Here is a 17,907-nt window from a genome sequence, read left to right as displayed (position 1 = left end):
TCCTAGAAACCCTCCGTTTGGGGTTCTCCAGCTGTAAATCACCACAGGAAGAGGCTGCCTGTCTTTCCCCCTCACAACCACTGGTGGATCCAAACCCCTGGAGATGCATGACCTTTGGATTGACAGGGCAATTCCCTATTTTATTTGCTACTAGAGCTCCCTTAAGCCATTTGATACAACTCAGTTATTTTTTTTAAGGGCCCTTTTGATGTCTGACTTGGAAAAACTACATTCTGAACTAGTGAAAGAAGGTTGAATGAAGTAGACTAACGGTATGGAGGTTACTTTGTCACCTTAATTAATGAGACAAATTGGAGCTAAAATCTCAGTGTTTGCCTTGCCCTGAGTTCTAACACGGTAATGCTTAGATAGTTGCTTTTGTCTAACTGAAAATAATATCTTCAAAATATAGAAGCCAGGAGAAGCCATTGTAAGGTTGGGTCCATGATCATCATTATGCTACAGTTCAAAATTTTCCTTCTTATTGTTTGCCTACCTTCGGCTTGGACTACATATCCCTAACCCCCTCTACAGAACCCTACTAACTAAAACAGGTAAAAATATTTTTTTTTTTAGAAAAGGAACAATAGATCTATATGCCAGGTCCATGTCATTGACCACTAAAAAGAAATAGGATGCAACCCAAGTGATTTGATTCGTGTTCTACATTAAAAAAAATAATAATTACAGTATAATTGTTTTCATGCTTTCTGTATATGACTGTGCAAATTTGCACATCTGACTCTTACTGAACAAATGTTTTGTGTACCAATGAGTTGGAACCAACCCCTAGCTAACTTCACGGGTTTTTCAGAAGCAGTAAGTAAATCATACAGGAGTTGATTGTTCAACTTTCTCCTGCCAAGCATCTGGTGGATTCCAACCATGTACCTTTGTACTGGTACTGCAATTAATTACCGCTAAGCTATCACAGCTCCCTAAACAAGCACGTGGTTAGCTTATTCTAGTGAGTAGCAAATTTGAAACAGTTTACAATTGCAGACATTCTTCTTAGGCCAAATCCTGGAACCTGGAGAACCTAGAGTGCTTGTTCAAAATGAACAAGTACTGAAGGGGGAAATCCATTGCCAGTTGAATCCCATTCCCAGGACCCGATAGAACAGAGTGAAAAGACCCCATGTGGTTTCCAAGGCTTAAATCTTTTTCTGAATTGGGCTACCTCATCGTTCTCCCTCGGAGCAGCTGATGGCTTTGAATTGCTGACTTTTCAGTGACATTTATTAAAATCTCCCCAAACCATTCTCCTGGTGGATTTGAGCCATGAGAGAGGTGCCACGTTTGAGTTAGTTACTCAATACTTTATGTATGATGCCGCTAGAACTCCCTTGAGGTTATTTTTCATTTGCCAGACCATTCTATGTGCACTGGTGTTCCAGGAGGAGCCTTTATAGGAAAGCACCACTGTTTATAGAAATCTCAAACTCAAATCTCGTTGCCTATAGCTGATCAAAAGGGGAAGGGGAAAAAGGGGGATGGGGGCAGATGAAGAGGAGGAGGAAACCCCAAGAGGAGCGCAGTGATAGGTGGGCAAATGGGGGAGGTGAAGGTGTAGGCAAAGTGCACTGGGAACTTGATGACACTGGGTGATAAAAGATATTGATTGATAGTAAATAATGATATAAAACAATGTATATGAGTAAGACAACAATGTATAAGCATTAAACAACTCATTTCCATTGGGTAGGAACTCATAGCTAACCCTCCAGTGGGTTTCCAAATCTGAAATCATAGGAGAGGACATTGCCTGTCTTGCTTCCAAGGTGCTGCTAGTGGATTTGATGCTCCAGCGAGACATGGCCTTTGGGTAAGCAGTGCAATGCCTTATGAACTGAGCCACCAGACTTCCCTGTTTACTCATGAGGACATTTTCAAATGGGCCACCGAATACATTTTTACTGAGATGCCAAATGGCTTGGTATTGGAGTTTCAGTATTTGGTCAGAACCAAGGCAGAAGTCAAATATTTCAATTATTGACATAATGATTTTTTTAAAATATAAGTTTAAATATGAAACTTTATTTTATAACCTAGTATAATATTGTTGTTGTTGTGTACTGTAGAGTCAGAACAGACCCATAGCTGACCCTCTGGTGGGTTTGCAGAGGCAGTTAGTATCACGGGAGGAGATTGCTCATCCTTCTCCCATAGAGCAGCTAGTGGCCTTGAACCTAGTGCCTTCAGGATTGCAGTGCAGCTTCTTGCCACTAGGCCACCAGAGCTCCCTGTATAATATTATTATTAAAATTTTAATAGTCATTAAAACCTCTGGCTTCATAGTACAGGAACAATGATGTCTTAGTATTGCTGGCTCCTGGTTTTTTCAGGCAGACTGGACATGGTCCATGCCAAATAGACATGGGGTGGGTGTAAGGGATGAATTTATTTTTCTTTTACTCTTCATACTTTTTGTTATGTTTGGATCAAATATAATTTATAATGGAATGTTACTATACCTGATTTTGAAGTTGGAGGGGTTTTTTTCCCCTTCATGAAATTTTGATGAAGCCAAGTTGACATGAGAATGATTTACTCTTGCAAGGTGTGACTTATTTCCAAATAAGACATTTTCTTGAAGGATTTATGTCTCACTTTGAACTTAATACGTGCACTTTAAATATAATTAACAATGGCTTTTTCATTTCATAAGAACCATTATGTAGATAATTTAACAAAGATGTGTATTGTATCCTGGTTTTTTTCCTTTTTAAACATTTATAAATATTTTTTGTTATTCGTTTGCACACACAAAAATGCAGTGGTGCTTTTAATGTTTTCTAGCTAGAATACTCTCTAAATAAAGAATTTCCCTAAAGAAATAAGGAAATTTAAGTAAGTCTGCTTCTTAGTCTTCATATTGGGTTCTATTAAATTCTTCACCAAGATCTTTTAGGATAGACTCTACCTATGATGAATTTTCATAGGCGATAACAGGATGTGATGAAAGTTGGATCTGGAGGTTGCCTATTAAAAAACAACTTGATAGTTTTTGAATTACAAAATATTACACACTTGTTATAACAAGTGAAGCAGTGGAAGGATTTTTGTTGTTATTAAGTATCTTCTCATAAGCTGTGACTGACATTTATCCTGTGCACAATGGCAGGAAAGCTGCCAGGCCTGCGCCATCCTCACTTACATCTGCAGCTACTCTACATGAAATCCCTGTTGTGAGCACTGACTCAATTTCTCCTTGTAAGCGTCCTCCTCTTCTTTGCTGGCCGCCTAGCTTATTATAAGCATGTTGGCTTTCTCCAGGGACTGGCCCTTCTTGGTTACATGCACCGTTCTAACTTCTAAGCAGCACTCTAACTGTACTTCTTCTAAGACAGATCTGTTCATGCTTCCGGCAGTCCATGGAATATTCTATACTCTTTGCCAATTCAAAGACATCTCTTCTTCTCTGGTCTTCCTTCTATATTGTCCAAATTTCACATGCACCTAAATGAATTCAAAATACCATAGCTTGTACCACGTGCCCTCTAGACCTTGAAGTGGCGTCCTTGGTCTTTGTGTCATTTATTCACTGGCATGTGTGTGTCTTCATGTGAACTGCTCTCTTTATAACTCAGAAGTGATTGAATTTAGAACCATTCCCACTTTATTAACATATGATTAAATAACAAAGGAAAACATGATCAAATCCAGCAAGTAAGTGAGACACAATTCCCCTTACAACAAACACTGTGAGAAACTCAAAGACGACTTTGTTGTTCTTCTGAGTGCAACACCCTATGGAGCTTTTTATTTTTAAGAAGACGTGTGTGTGTGTGTATGGGGTGTGTGTGTGTGTGTGTAGAATAACATCATACATATGAAAGTAGATAGATAGTCAGCAAAGGAGAGGAAGACCCTTAACAAATAAATAGCTGTAACAATGGGCACACACAACTGAGAGTGTGAGGAAGGCATGAGGTTACGAAAAGTTTTTCTATTTTATGTTGGCAAAGGAGTTAGGTGAATGTTCATATTCATTGAGGTTGGTAATGCAATTGCGTTTTCTCTGAATAGATTTAAAATCTAGTTTATCTGTTTTTCACTTTTTGCTAACTTTGAAGATAGAATGTTTCCAAAGTTAAATAAACCAATATGTTTTTGCATACTCGAAAATTATCTTGACATTTGTTTCTTTTGAAAGCATAAACAAATTGACTTGAATTTAGTATGCTAATAGAATGCATCTCTGCTAAGAAAAATTAGTTAAATGTGGATAGTCCTAGTTACCTGGGAAGAAACGTCAGGGAAATGTTCATATCCTCCAATTAGCAGTTTAAGAAAGCAAGCAAGATTTTGGTGGTTTTGTTCAGCTGGTACTGGTTCCAGAACCTGCGCTACAATCCCCAAAGTAGGCAGTTTGAGGCCACCAGCTGCTCTTTGGGAGAAGGATGAACAATCTTCTCCTATGCAATTATCTGCTTCTGAAAACACACTAGAGGGCCAGCTATGGGTCGGTTCCGACTCTACAGTACACAACAACAACATAGGAGAAACTGTCTCTTGGGATAAGTTTGCCCAGGTTCTCTCTTAACCAGATAGTAACTAGGAAACGCCTAGTAAGGTGTCACTTATGGCCGACAGGTCTTTTCTGAGACATAGTGGCCATCCATCAGGCCATATGTCTTCCAGAAAGAAACACTTGCCTTTCTCCCTCGGAGTAACTGGTAGGTGCGAAATGCCAGAAATGTGGCCATTTGCTTAGTAACTCAAGACTCTACTGACGGTGCCGCGAAAGCTCCTTCCATGGGGTCAGAGCGATCAGATCACTATAAAATTAGACTTCCAAGTTCACTAGGTATATTAGTTTATTTGTATGAAATCGTACTGACAGAGAACAAGACCTTGTACTGTCATGCGATGTCTGTGGAAAAGCTTCCGTTTATAAATGTTTATTTCACCGTAACTGACATGCACAGAGCTCGCTAATGGAATTTTATTAGAAAATGTTCGGCAGTATCAGTTAAAGTGGTGAGAACCAAAGGTGATAGAGAAGGAGAGACAGTCAAGAAGTGGTAGTTATGTGAAAAATGCTTCCCTTTGATTCATAACAAAATGCTTTTTGAACGTTAATTAAATCATAACTGTAAATTAGAGAAATTCATATTGCTTGGGGCCTTTCATTTTAATCCATCAAAGCAATTTAGAAGACTAATGAATCCCTTATAAAATTACTGTAGGTCAGCAAATATTATTCCTCTTGCTTAAAGGAGTTTAAATACTGAAAGTGATGTCAAGTTATAACTTGAAAGGCTTTTCTAAAGATACTATTTATTTATATAGAACAAAATCTTGGAGGCAACTTTTCACTCCTGGTTTCGTATGTTATTTTTAAGCAGCAGGAGGACTGTAGGGTAGAAATTGAACTCCTGGTGGCAAGAAATCAAACATGTTTTCAATAATCCAGTAGAATATTATTTCAAAGTCTAGTATTTATAATTGGATTACACCAATAGGAGATATTAGTTATTTGATATTATACAAAATAAAAGTCACTCAGCATCTTCTCAGATGTTCCCAATGCAAGGTCACTTTGTTTCAAGATTAGTTGGTTAAATCACAAACCCAAGCACTAAGATGAAAAGGTCAAATGTAATCTTAAAGTTATTATTACAGCAAATTTATCAAAAATAGCCCCTACAGAGTCTTATATAGAAATGACTACCACTTTCTTTTTATTGGCCTTCATGTTTCCCTGTTATTCCTTTCATAGCACTAATGAAGGATTTAGCTCTCCAAATTGTAACCTCACGTAGTCTTATTCCAAATATGCCCCCCAAAAGAGGTATGTGATATAAGTTGATCCCAATTAGACTAGAGACAAACTTTTGCCCCCTACAGATAGGATCACTGAAGTAGCCAGTCTGTGGAAAGAACCAAAACATGGATCAGGGTGAAGTCTCTCTCAGGGAGGAGTGATAGGGAATGGCAAAGGACACACTGACAAAGGAGATTAATCAGAACTGACTTTGACAAGCACTGTGGCAATTGGACAATTAAAACAGACATTCGGGAGGCGGGGGAAGAAGAACAAACTGGGGAGGAGGGTAGAGAGAATGGTGCAGCAATGAAGGAATGAAAACCCCAAATCCCTGTAAATGTTCATTAAAACTAATAAAATTTAATAATTAAAAAAAAGAATGATAAAAACCTGTATCTGGAGTCTTTATGGGACTTCATTTGGAATGAAGTGCTCTACTTCCAATTACAGGATAGAACTCCAGTCATACCTACACTAGAGTGTATTTTCTTATTGCTTAGGATAAATTGGATTTGTTTGTTTATGCATCCCAAAAATCTTTGTGCATATATGATTTTATTTTTCTTGTTATAATTGAGAATATACTCAGCAAAAGCACATCAATTCAACAATCTATACCTCTACCATTTAGTGAGATTGATGACATTCTTTGGGTTGTGTAGTCATTCTGACACTGCTTTACTGAGTTGTTTTCATCCTATAAATAGAAATTCACTGCTGAATTTGTCTCCATGGCACTGGGTTTTTTGTTTTGTTTGTTTTTAAACAAGGTTCTTATCTAATCTTTCAAGATGCTGTTGTCAGTCTCTTGTCTTGAGACAATCTTTAAACCTCAGACCAAAAAAAAAAAGTCCTTTCATCTTCTTAAAACCAACCAATAATGTAGTTTAAAAGGCCAGCTTTGGGAATTATTGTATTCTGGTGATATTGCTGGCAGTGTACTGTTGTAAGTCATGTTGGGCAGCAGCATGCAAGCAAAATCTCAAGGGAATAGATTATCTCAAGGTTGATCCAATGAAGATTGGCTCTAAGTCTAGAATACATGAAAAATTCTTTCACTTTTCCTCTTTTGATCAGAATTCCTCTATGGAATCATTGATCAAAATGTTCAGTAGTGGTAACCAGGCTCCATCAAATTCTTCTGTCATCGTTAAGGAGGTAATTGTCCATGACGACAATTAAATACAAAGTCCATGTCCTTCTCCTGTTCCTTATTCTCGCCGTCTGCTCCTACAGGTGACTTGCCCCCTTGTTTGAATTCATAACAATCCTTGTGCCTTGAATGGCTGCTTGCAAGCCTTAAAGACATTGCAGCCCTATGCAACAATCTAGGAGGTAGAACAGAGGCACCAGACATCTTCTTGGGCCAATTAACTGCGATGCCCAATGACCCTAAACCTCCTAAAGCAAGAAACCAAATCCCATATGGCTTTTGGCTTGTTCATAATTTGCCTCAGAAGCTATTTTTTCTTTCTTTCTTCTTCCTTATTGTTGTTAGAAACATATCTTTAATAGAACTTCTGCCAGTCCAACTTTTTACAGACATATATGACTTATTGACAGCAATTATAATAAGTGACCATGCAACCATGCCCTAATAAATGCAGTATTTTCACCACTATTAACTTATCTTTCTCACTTCTCTTGGCCCAGGTAATCACTAATAAACTGTGGTCTCTAAAATTTTACCTTTTCTTGCCTTACACGGATACCGTCATATAATTTACATTCTTTTGCAATAGATTGTTTCTCTCAGTATGTCTTACAGCTCTATACACATTGTAGTGTATAATAAGACTTCATTTGTTTTACATGCTGAATAGTATTCCATGTATGAACTCCACATTTTGTTTATCCATTTATCTGTTAATAGGCCATTTGGCTTTTGCTAATAGTGCTGCATGAGTATTTGCATAAAAGTCTTTTTGAGTCTCAGCTTTGAAACCTTTTGGCCCTATACCTGGGAGTGGAATTGCTGGATGATATGGTAGTTTGATGGTTATTTTTTTAAAAAATAATGATACTATCTTTCCCAATAGTTGGACCATATGGTGTTACCACCTAAAGTAATAAAGGGTCCCAATTTTCCCATACCTTTGCTAACATTTGTCCATTTCCGTTCATTTGTTTGTTTTCTTTTTAGTTTTAACCTTTCTCTTAAAAATTGAGTGCTATCTCACTGTGAACGAAGCAGTTTAGTTGATGGGATACCTGTTCAATCTCAGCCAAATGTTTCCCAACCTAGGCAGAGGGAGTAGAGAGAGATGTGGGGTTCCTTTTAAAAGGGGGGGGAATGAAAATGGTTATGGTATACTTATAATACTTTGCTTTAGGAAATTTAAAATGTTCTGCATATGTTAACTGTTTGCAAATTTCCCTCCCCTGCTCCTTGACAGTATTGGAAGAAAGTCTGCAGAAGTAACTCTTACTATGAACTGCCCTTAACTATTTCTCAAATGACATTTTTATTTCACTCCAGTTAAATATTAAGTAACATATTTGGTGTTTTAGCTAAAATTCTTTTTGTGTTGTGTGTGTTTTGGTTTTTGTTGTTTTTTGTTGTGTGGGTTGTTTTTGTGTGTGTGTGTGTGTGTGTGTGTGTGTGTGTGTGTGTGTGTTTTTCCTAGCCAAATAAGTATTTGTAGATTTCTAAGAAGTATCTTAAGGAAATCTGGAACTTTCATTTTGCCCATTTCATATGTTGTTTCCTTGGGTTTTTGCTTAGATCTAATTTTGTGTTATTCACAACTCATGTTTGTGATCATATCAGGTAATAATTGTCATTGTCATGATGGTCTTTATGGGAGAGGGAACATGGGACCATGATTGTCCTTTTCCCCTAGCCCCATCAAGCAGGGACCTTTAAGAAGCCATGATAGTGCAGTGTTTGAAGCACTTGGATGTCAATCAAAATCTGGCAATTTGAACCCACCAGCCACCCTGACAAGAGAAAATATGACAATCTGCTTGACGGAGCTCTTTAGCCTTGGGAACCCTATGCTGACTATAGTATTGCTATTAGTTAGAATCCTGTGGAGCCCAGTGGATGGTGGGGGGAGTTTCAGCTTCCTTTTTCCTTTGTGAATAGTAATAGATGGTGCACTCTGTGACTCTTTCTTAGGAAGGGCTGCTTAATGTAACATTTTGGGATACTTATAACCATTAGTGTCTCTTTCTCAAGGGCATTCCGTAGTACAATATACTATAATTCATATTCTTCAGCTTTTAAAAAAACAGAAAATCTTTATACCCTTTTCTTGGACAATACACAAAATCTCTTGTTGAAATCTTCATTGGAAAATAGTGCTTTCTTGTTGTTGTTTTAGGGCAATTAGACTTGCCCTTTGGTTTGGATGAGCAGTTATGGAAGGATGAGGTTATACTAGAATACCTGCCCTCACATCCCAAAGAAGGGCGACCCAACTAAGTGTGGAAACTACAGAACAATATCATTGATTTCACATGCAAGCAAGATTCTACTGAAGATTATCCAAAAGCGACTGGAACAGTACATCAGCAGAGAACTGCCAGAAGTCCAGGCTGGGTTTAGAAGGGGTCGTGGTACTAGGGATATTATAGCTAATGTTAGATGGATCTTAGCTGAAAGCAGAGAATACCAGAAGAATGTCTATCTGTGTTTCATTGATTATGCAAAGGCATTTGACTGTGTGGATCATAACAAACTGTGGCTGACTCTGAGAAGAATGGGAATCCCAGAACATTTAATTGTGCTAATACGAAACCTATACTTGGACCAAGAGGCAGTCATCAGAACAGAACAGGGCAACACTGCATGGTTCAAAATTGGGAAGGGTGTACGTCAGGGATGTGTCCTGTCTCCATACCTTTTCAACCTGAAACTGAGGAGGACCTCATGCACTTACTGCAGAGGGTCAAGGACTGCAGCTTTCAATATGGACTGAGGCTCAATGTCAAGAAGACAAAAATTCTCACCACTGGACCAATCGGTAGCATCAGGATGGATGGCGAAGAGATTGAGATTGTTCACAGCTTCAGTTTGCTTGGCTCCACGGTCAACACTCTTGGCACCAGTAGCCAGGAAATAAAAAAACGTATTGCGATGGGAAAGTCTGTGGTTAGGGACCTCTCCAAAATACTCAAGAGCAACAGTGTCTCTCTGGAGACTAAGGTCCGCCTGATACAGGCCATGGTTTTTGCAATCACTTGTTATGCATCAGAGAGTTGGACAATGACTAGGGAGGATAGAAGGAGAATTGACGCCTTTGAGCTGTGGTGCTGGAGAAGAGTATTGAATGTACCATGGACTGCTAGGAAAACAAACAGATTCATCGTAGAGAGGATTAAACCAGGCTGCTCCTTGGAGGCAAGGATTCTGGGGCTTCGTCTGACATACTTTGGACATGTTGTAAGGAGAGACAGGTCTCTAAAGAGGGACATCATGCTGGGTAGAGTAGAGGGACAGCGTAGGAGGCGAAGACCCTCTACGAGGTGGATTGATTCAGTGACTGGGGTACTTGGGATGGGTGTGTCAGAGGCAATGAGATTGGCACAGGATAGAGCACGGTTTAGGGCTGCTGTACATGGGGTCCCTATGAGTCTCAAACGACTCGATGGCACATAACAACAAAACAACACCGCCAATGCTGAGACAGATGTTCAATAGGTCTCCTAAAGAGTGCCTGGGGGCTGGGAGAAGACACCCTCCCCATCTACCTACCCCAGTCACCAAGGGTAGGCGCTTCAGTTTAGACCCAGCTCTCAGATCCTCAAAGGAATCATGCCGTGCTTGGAGGTCTACAAGCAAGCAACATTTGAATCCTAAATAAGAATAAAGTTACCTTAGGAAAATTGACTACTTAGTCTGAATTAAGTAAACATATTTAATTTGCTGAAGCTTAGTTAATCTGAGTACTAAGTAGACATAAAATGATATTTAAAAGTATCCCTTGGTTCATAGTTGGTGCCTTGACTCTTCTGTTTTACAGCATTTGAAGGAGTTAAAGTAAATCCTAGCCATGGGAGTAGCAGCTCCGGTACCGGTGGTCCTGAGGCCCACACAGGTCACAGTCTGGCATTCACTGGGCTGTGTTTTCCTACTGGGTAGAGTTACGGGGCCAAAGGCAGAACTAGAGAAACTATTTTTTTTTTTTTAATACTCGAGTATGGTGGGTTATCTTTTGCTTCCTGCCCTTAAGCATTATATCCACAGGCGGGGCCCATGGCTTGCTTTAGAAGGCCTTCATGATCCTCTCTCCTTGTGACTAAATTTAAACTATTTCCCAGAAAATGGAAAAGTACACTAAAAGCCTTTATTTCTCTGACAGAGAAAATGAAGAATGTATTTTTGGGGAAATAGAATAAAGTTCTTTTATGCCACAAAAGAAAGAATAAAATCAGTATTCACACTCTCAAAGTATGTTTTTGAAGGGCAGAGATACAACTAATGCAATTATTCAGCTTATGAGTTCAAATATGTTAGCATATGTCTTCATTTTCTCACGTTTGAGTCAACAATTGTTAACAATCAGGCTAGCTAAATAAAAGCACTGATAAAACCCAAAATGACCTTAGCATTTCTTACACAAAGTTCTTGGTAATATACTTAAGACCTTCCAGTTAGCATGTCTTGTAGTTGTTGTTACATGCTGTTGAGTCAACTGTAACTCACAGAGACCCTATGAACAGTAGTTCTGAATCCTGCCATTTATCCTGACCTAATCTCACTGTCTCTGACTTCTCTGTGCCAATCCATCTTATCCAGGGTCTTCCTCTCCTGCGCTGATTCTGCATAATGTCTCCAAGCATAATGTCTTTCTCCAAGGACCACCCCCTTCTGGCAACATGTTCAATGTATGTCAGACAGAGCTTCAAAACCCTTGTTTCCAAGGAGCAACCTGGTTTCACCCTCTCCAAGATAGAGCTGTTTGTTCTCTTGGCAGTCCATGGTATGCTCAATACTGTTCTCCAGCACCACAAATCCACAGCATTGATTCTTCTTCTATCATCCTTAGTCCAGCTCTCAGGTGCATAACAAGTAATTGAGAAGACCATGGCTTGGATCAGGCACACCTTAGTCTCTAGAAGGATCATTGTTCCTTAGCACTCTGGAGAGATCCTTGACAGTAGACTTTCCCAGAGCAACTTGTCTTTTGATTTCCCAATTCCTCGTGCCAAACGTGTTGATTGTGGACACGAGTAGATACAATTGTTAACAACCTCAATCTCTTCCTCCTCTATCATTATGTTGCCAATAGTCATTTCCAAATGGTTAAGACATAGTACAATGTCCAAATAAAAAATGATATATGAATTTTTGAAATATTAGGCTTGGAGTTTGAGTCTAATGTTTCTCCATGTTATTGTGGTTTCTCTGCTAGCTAATGCTACATCACTGCCCTTATCACTGTTTTAAAATGAAAAGAAAAATACTGGAGCAGATCTGTCCTTCACTTATTTTTTTTTCAAAGTAAGCAAAGAAGCTTTTATTGGTACTCTCAGGTGAGGTTCACTGCCCCAGGCTGAAGAGAGCCAGGATGGGTCAGGGAAGTACACTGTGTTTCACTTCTGAGATACTTTGAAACCAAAGCAACTTCAAGTATATAAAGTGCTGAGAATATGAAGGGAGCTCTCGTTGCTTAGTGGCAAGGAGATGTGCTGTCAAAGCAAAGGTATACGGTTCAAATCCACCAGATGCAGTGGGCAGTTTCTTCCCATGCAATTTACTGACTCTGAAAACTTGCTGAAGGGTCAGCTATGAGTTGGTTCTGACTTGATGATACACAATAACAACCAAAATCCATTGAAGGGTTGGCTATGAGACGGTTCTGACTCAAAGGTACATAAAAACAAATCATTTGAGTACACATATGAATTACCAATCTTTTTCTTTCAGTAAAACTAGACTAACTTTGGCTTTGCTCTTGATAGACACGAGAATATTTGTGTTTAATAGAATATACTTTTGTAGAATGATCTTAAAGAGGCCAAATTTAACAATGTTTCCTTACATGTTGTTGTTATTGTGTCCCAACAAGTAGGAAACAAATCATAGGTGACCCCTCCAACAGGTTTTCCAAGGTTGATTTGAACCTGTGCCATTGGGTTGGCAGCCTGACTCCTAACCATTAAGCCACCAGAGCTGCTACATAGAAATTGTGCATTTGGGGGAGGTAATGGTTTTGGTTTGTTTATTTCAGCATACAATTCCTGTAATTGTTTATTACATTTTCTTCCAATTATGTAGCTATTTTTTGAGGGGTTGTAAATGTTATTGCATTTTGAAATTAGGTTTACTTGACTTCTATCGACTTTCCCCAGGGTTATCCTCTAGATTCTGTGGGTGGGTGGGAGTTCTGACTGCCCACTAAGCCTCCATTGATAATTCCTGCCTGGCAGACATGGGAGTGTCTTGTTACTGTTCTCCACATTGGCATGCTGTCAGAGGAGAGATAGATCCATCACAGCTCGGCCTTTGTGGAATCCTGACTCTCCAGCAAGTCTCTTCCGCCACCACTCCAATGGGCAATGGGAGGTAGACCTCACTATTGTCAAATGATGGTGGAAATCTGGACTCCCTCATGATCTCCAGTGACTGTGGGCAGATAAGAGGTGCATTTTGGAGGATATTTTTGTTACCTTGTTGGTATTTACCGGTTGTCAACAATCTGTTCCTATTCTTGATATTTGAAGCAAATGAAAAAGCCAAAAAACCACCACTGAGTCGTTGTTTGGGTCATGAGAGCATTCAAAGTTCCTACTGTTTGTTCCTCTTTCCACTTTTTCAGAGCCTTCCTAGGTTTATTTTAATTAGTTTTATTTACCAGAAGGAATAGGGTAAACTACATCTATTCTGTCTTTGCACAACAAACTATGGATTCTGGACACATTTTTAATAGCTTCCCTGCCAGATCAGAAATGGGGCTTAAGGACAACAGAGGAGTCAAGGATGATACCAGGGGTGTTGGCTTATATCAACTATAAGACTGGAGCTACTAAGTTATTATCAACTGAGATGGGAAAATCTATGTGAAAACTTTATTCTTGTTGTGGCAAAATGATTGTATCTGGAGCTCAGTTGGGAAATTAAGATGAAGATGTCTATCAACACTCTTGGCACCAGCAGTCAGGAAATAAAAAGATGAGTTGTATTGGGAAAGTTGCTGTCAGGGACCTCTCCAGAGGGCTGAAGAGCAACAATGTGAGTCTAGAAACTAAGGTGCACCTGATCCAGACCATAGTTTTGGCAGTTACTTGTTATGCATCAGAGACCTGGACAATGACTAAGGCTGATAGAAGAAGAATTGATCCCTTAGACTTGTAGTGCTGGAGTAGAGAATTGAACATATCATGGATTGCCAAGAGAATAAACAACTCTGTCTTGGAGAGGGTGAAACCAGGTTTCCCGTTAGAGGCAAGAATTTTGAAGCTCTGTCTGACGTAGTTCAGGCATGTTGCCAGGAGGAAACAATCCTTGGAGAAGGATATCATGCCGCGAAGGTGGAGGGACAGTGCAGAAGAGCAAGACTCTGCATGAGATGGATTGACACAGTGACTGTAGTAATGTGGGTAGGTGTGTCAGAGACAGTGAGATTGGCTCAGGATAGGGCAAGGTTCAGAGCTACTGTTCATAAGGTTGCAGATGGTTTTAGTCAACTTGATTGAATATAACAACAATAGCAACAACATTGGGAACTTCTGGTGGCCTAGTGGTAAGAAATTGTGCTGTGATCCTAAAGGTACATGGTTTGAATCCACCAGCCACTCTGTGGGAGAAGGCTAGGCTGTCTCCTCCTGTGCAATTTATATTGCTTCTAAGAATCTGCTGGAGGGTCAACTGTTGGTTGCTTCCAACTAAATGGCAGACAACATCATCAACAATAACAACAACAGTTCAGCATTCAATGAAGATGATGGATAAACTGTGAGTTATGCTGATCTGTGTTTCATTGGTGAGGTGTTGTTGTTAGGAGCAGCTGAGTTCATTACGACTCATAGCAACTCTAAAAGCAACAGATCTGAAGCTTGCTTTATCCTGCCTGAACCATCTTTCATACTTTCGTTCTTGCTTCATCCATCCTTCAATCTTCTCGAGTCATCCTCATCATATCTGGTACACTCTAATTCATTAATACAGTCATTGTATCAATTCATATTTCTCTCTTTCACTTACCTTCCCACCTTTCTCAGCATATTTTTTCCCACAGATTGGCTCCCTCCTACCAACATTCCCAAAGTATGTAAGACGACATTTAACTATCCTTGTCTCTAAGGAGGACCCTGGTTGCACTTTTTGCAAGATATACTCATTTGTTCTTTTGTCAGTCCATGGGACATTCAGTACTCTTCTTCAAAATAAAAACTCAAAGGCATTGGCTCTTCTGTTATCCTTATTCACTGTCCAACTTTCAGATGCATAAGAAGCAATTAAAAAGAACATGTCTGACAAAAAGCTCACTTTCATCCTTAACCTAACATCGTTATACTTCACCACTTTGGAGAGGTCTCTCTGATAGCAGATATTCACAGTGCAATTCGTTCTTTCGGGTTTTCTGGCTGCTGGCACCAAGAGTGTTGACCGTGGATCTGAGCAAGCTGTAATTGTTAACAACCTCAATCTCTTCTCCTTCTATCATGGTGCTGCCAATTGGTACAATGGTGAGAATCTTTGTCTTCTTGATGTTGAACTTCAATCTATATTGAAGACTAGAGTCCTCAACCTTCTGCATCAGAGAGCTGGACAGTAAGTAAGAATGACAGAATAGATGTCTTTGAGTTGTGGTGCTGGAGAAGAGTATTGAACATACCATGGATCACCAAGAAAACAGGTAAGTCTGTCTTGGAGAGGGTGAAACTTGGATGTTAGAATTTTGAAGCTCCATATCACATACTTTAGGCGCGTGGCTGGCAGGGATTGGTCCTTGGAGAAAGCCATCGTGCTTGGAAGGATAGTGGGACAGTGCAGGAGAGGAACACTCGGGATGAAATGATTGATACAGTAACTGGGGCAATGTGGGTAGGTGTGTTGGAGTCAGTGAGCCTGGCTTAGGGCAGGGAAGGCTTCAGAGCTGCTATACATAGTGTCCTTATGAGTCGCAGGCAACTCAATGGCATGTAACAACATCACCCAAGGATGTTGATTGTGGATTCGAGCAAGGTGAAATAATTGATAACTTTAATCTTTTATCTGACTGTTGTCTGTTAGTCCAGAGGTGAGAACATTTGTTTTCCTGATGTTGTGATGTAAACCATAACAAAGGCTGTAACTGAAGGTTGTGAGACTGATCAGCAAATACAGAAACCTACAAATGATAAGGATGACAACTGCCCACCGCACATGCCCAAAGGATCCCGCCCGGCAGCGGTTGAGTGGGCGGGGCTCGTGCTAACCACGCCCCCACGACTCGCCTTAAACAGACCTGTGCGTGATGTCACGCGGGGACTGTACTTCCGCTTCCGCTTAGTCAGTTTCTCTTCTTCCTGTCTGGCTGGAAAGATGGCGTCCCGCAAGGAAGGCACCGGCGGCCCCACCGCTTCTTCCGGCTCCACCGCCGGCTCCGCGGGCAAAGGCAAAGGCAAGGGGGCCACCGGAGACTCGGCCGTGAAGCAGGTGCAGATCGACGGCCTGGTGAGTTGAGTCTGCGCCCCTGGCATCCACGTGGGGAGCGCTACTGCCTGAGCCGCCTGGCCGGACACGTTTTTATGCCTCCTCCCCTTGGGCCGGGTGAGAGGCTGGGCAAAAGTTTTCCCCTAACACTCGCCTGCTTGGTCTTCCCATTTTGTTCAGGGGACCGGGCAGCCTTCTCTGCCTTCTGAGTTGAGAGTTGGGAAGAAGGATCGTTTTTTAGTTAGGGCTTTGTATTGACGGAGGCTTTGGAACTTGCTTGGATGTACCTGTTTTGAGTTGGAGAAAGAGTCTCACGGAAGACAAGTAGGTGGTGAAAGTGGTGAGAAGGATGTCTGTCTCAGTGCTGTCATAGCTGACCCTCCTGCGAGTGTTCAGAAAGGAGATTGCCATTCTTTTTCCCGAGAGCAGCTTTTGGATTCAAGCTCTCAGTCTTTCGGATTCCACAGCTCTTTACTCGCCAGATCACCAGTTAAAATAAAGTAACAAGTATGTTGAGCCCTAGTTTGGAGCTCCTGGAAAGGAGAGGAGGATAAGGAATGGAGAACTTTCACTGCTGCTTAGCTGGACTCTTGACAGCTCTACCTTAACAATTGCACACTTTTAGACACCTGTGGCTCAGCACTTTGCCTGAAACTTCATGATGGGAATAAACTCTTCAGAATTGTTCATAAAGAACTTAAGTGAATATCAAAGAGAATAGTCTTTGGTATTTAGGGTGGAGATACATGCACTACTGCATCTGGGAAATCTGAGTAAAGGAATGGACTAAGCAGGGAAGGGACACATGTTGAGTGATGTTATTCCACCTCTCCCCAATTGTGCTTTAGTGCCAGTGTATCACCTTCTAGTTTAAAAAACATCCTTCTCTTGAAGGCCTCCTGCCTCTTTTTAAGACATCCTGTCTGACATAATTCTTGTGTATGTTAGTGTAGACTTTACATATTTCTTCTTCACATTAGGTGCCATCAAGTTGAGTGCGGTTCACAGCAACCCTACACATAACAGATCTGAACTTTGCCCTACCCTGTGCCATCCTCAACGTCTCTGATATACTTATTGTTACAGTTGCTGTGCCAGTCCTTCTGATTGAGAGTGTTTCCTCTCTTTCACTGACCTTCCATCTGTCCAAACATCATGTCCGTCACAAGGACTGGCCCCTTCTCAAAGTATCCCCAAAGTATGTGAGCGGCTTTGCCAAGGAACACTCTGGCTGTACTTTCTCCAAAGCATTTTTTGTTCCCTTGATAGTGACATGAGATAGAGATTTAGTACTCCTCTCCGACACTCAACCTCATTTGCCCTTTCTGTTATTTTACATGTGTTCTCAGGGATGTGTCCTGTCTCCATACCTTTTCAACCTGTATGCAGAACAGATTATCTGGGAGGCTGGGCTCTATGGGGAGAAATGTGGGGTCAAGATTGGTAGAAGATCCATCAACAATCTGTGATATGCAGATGACACAACCCTGCTTGCTGAAACTGAGGAGGACCTGAAGCGCTTGCTGCAGAGGGTCAAGGACTGCAGCCT

General features: G+C 40.6%; 1 protein-coding gene across 2 annotated transcripts in view; it reads left to right on the top strand.

Annotated features, from left to right (window-relative positions):
• The first annotated feature begins 16,093 nt into the window (after window positions 1-16,093).
• Window positions 16,094-17,907, top strand: part of EIF3H (eukaryotic translation initiation factor 3, subunit H) — a 99,577-nt gene continuing 97,763 nt past the window's right edge. Inside the window, exons 1-2 of one of the 2 annotated variants that reach the window (XM_006892342.1) lie at window positions 16,094-16,112; window positions 16,243-16,379. In XM_006892342.1, coding sequence (XP_006892404.1) covers window positions 16,248-16,379 — 132 coding nt within the window. In that variant the 5' untranslated portion in view covers window positions 16,094-16,112; window positions 16,243-16,247. Of the gene's footprint in view, window positions 16,113-16,231; window positions 16,380-17,907 lie in introns of those variants that run through there. The other variant, XM_006892341.1, reaches the window with a different exon arrangement.

This window comes from Elephantulus edwardii, unplaced genomic scaffold (genome assembly GCF_000299155.1).
Source record: "Elephantulus edwardii isolate Elephantulus edwardi_28Jun2011 unplaced genomic scaffold, EleEdw1.0 scaffold00114, whole genome shotgun sequence".
NCBI lineage: Eukaryota > Metazoa > Chordata > Mammalia > Macroscelidea > Macroscelididae > Elephantulus > Elephantulus edwardii.
The sequence above is the reverse complement of the archived record's forward strand: the minus strand, read 5'-3'. Positions and strand labels throughout refer to the sequence as shown.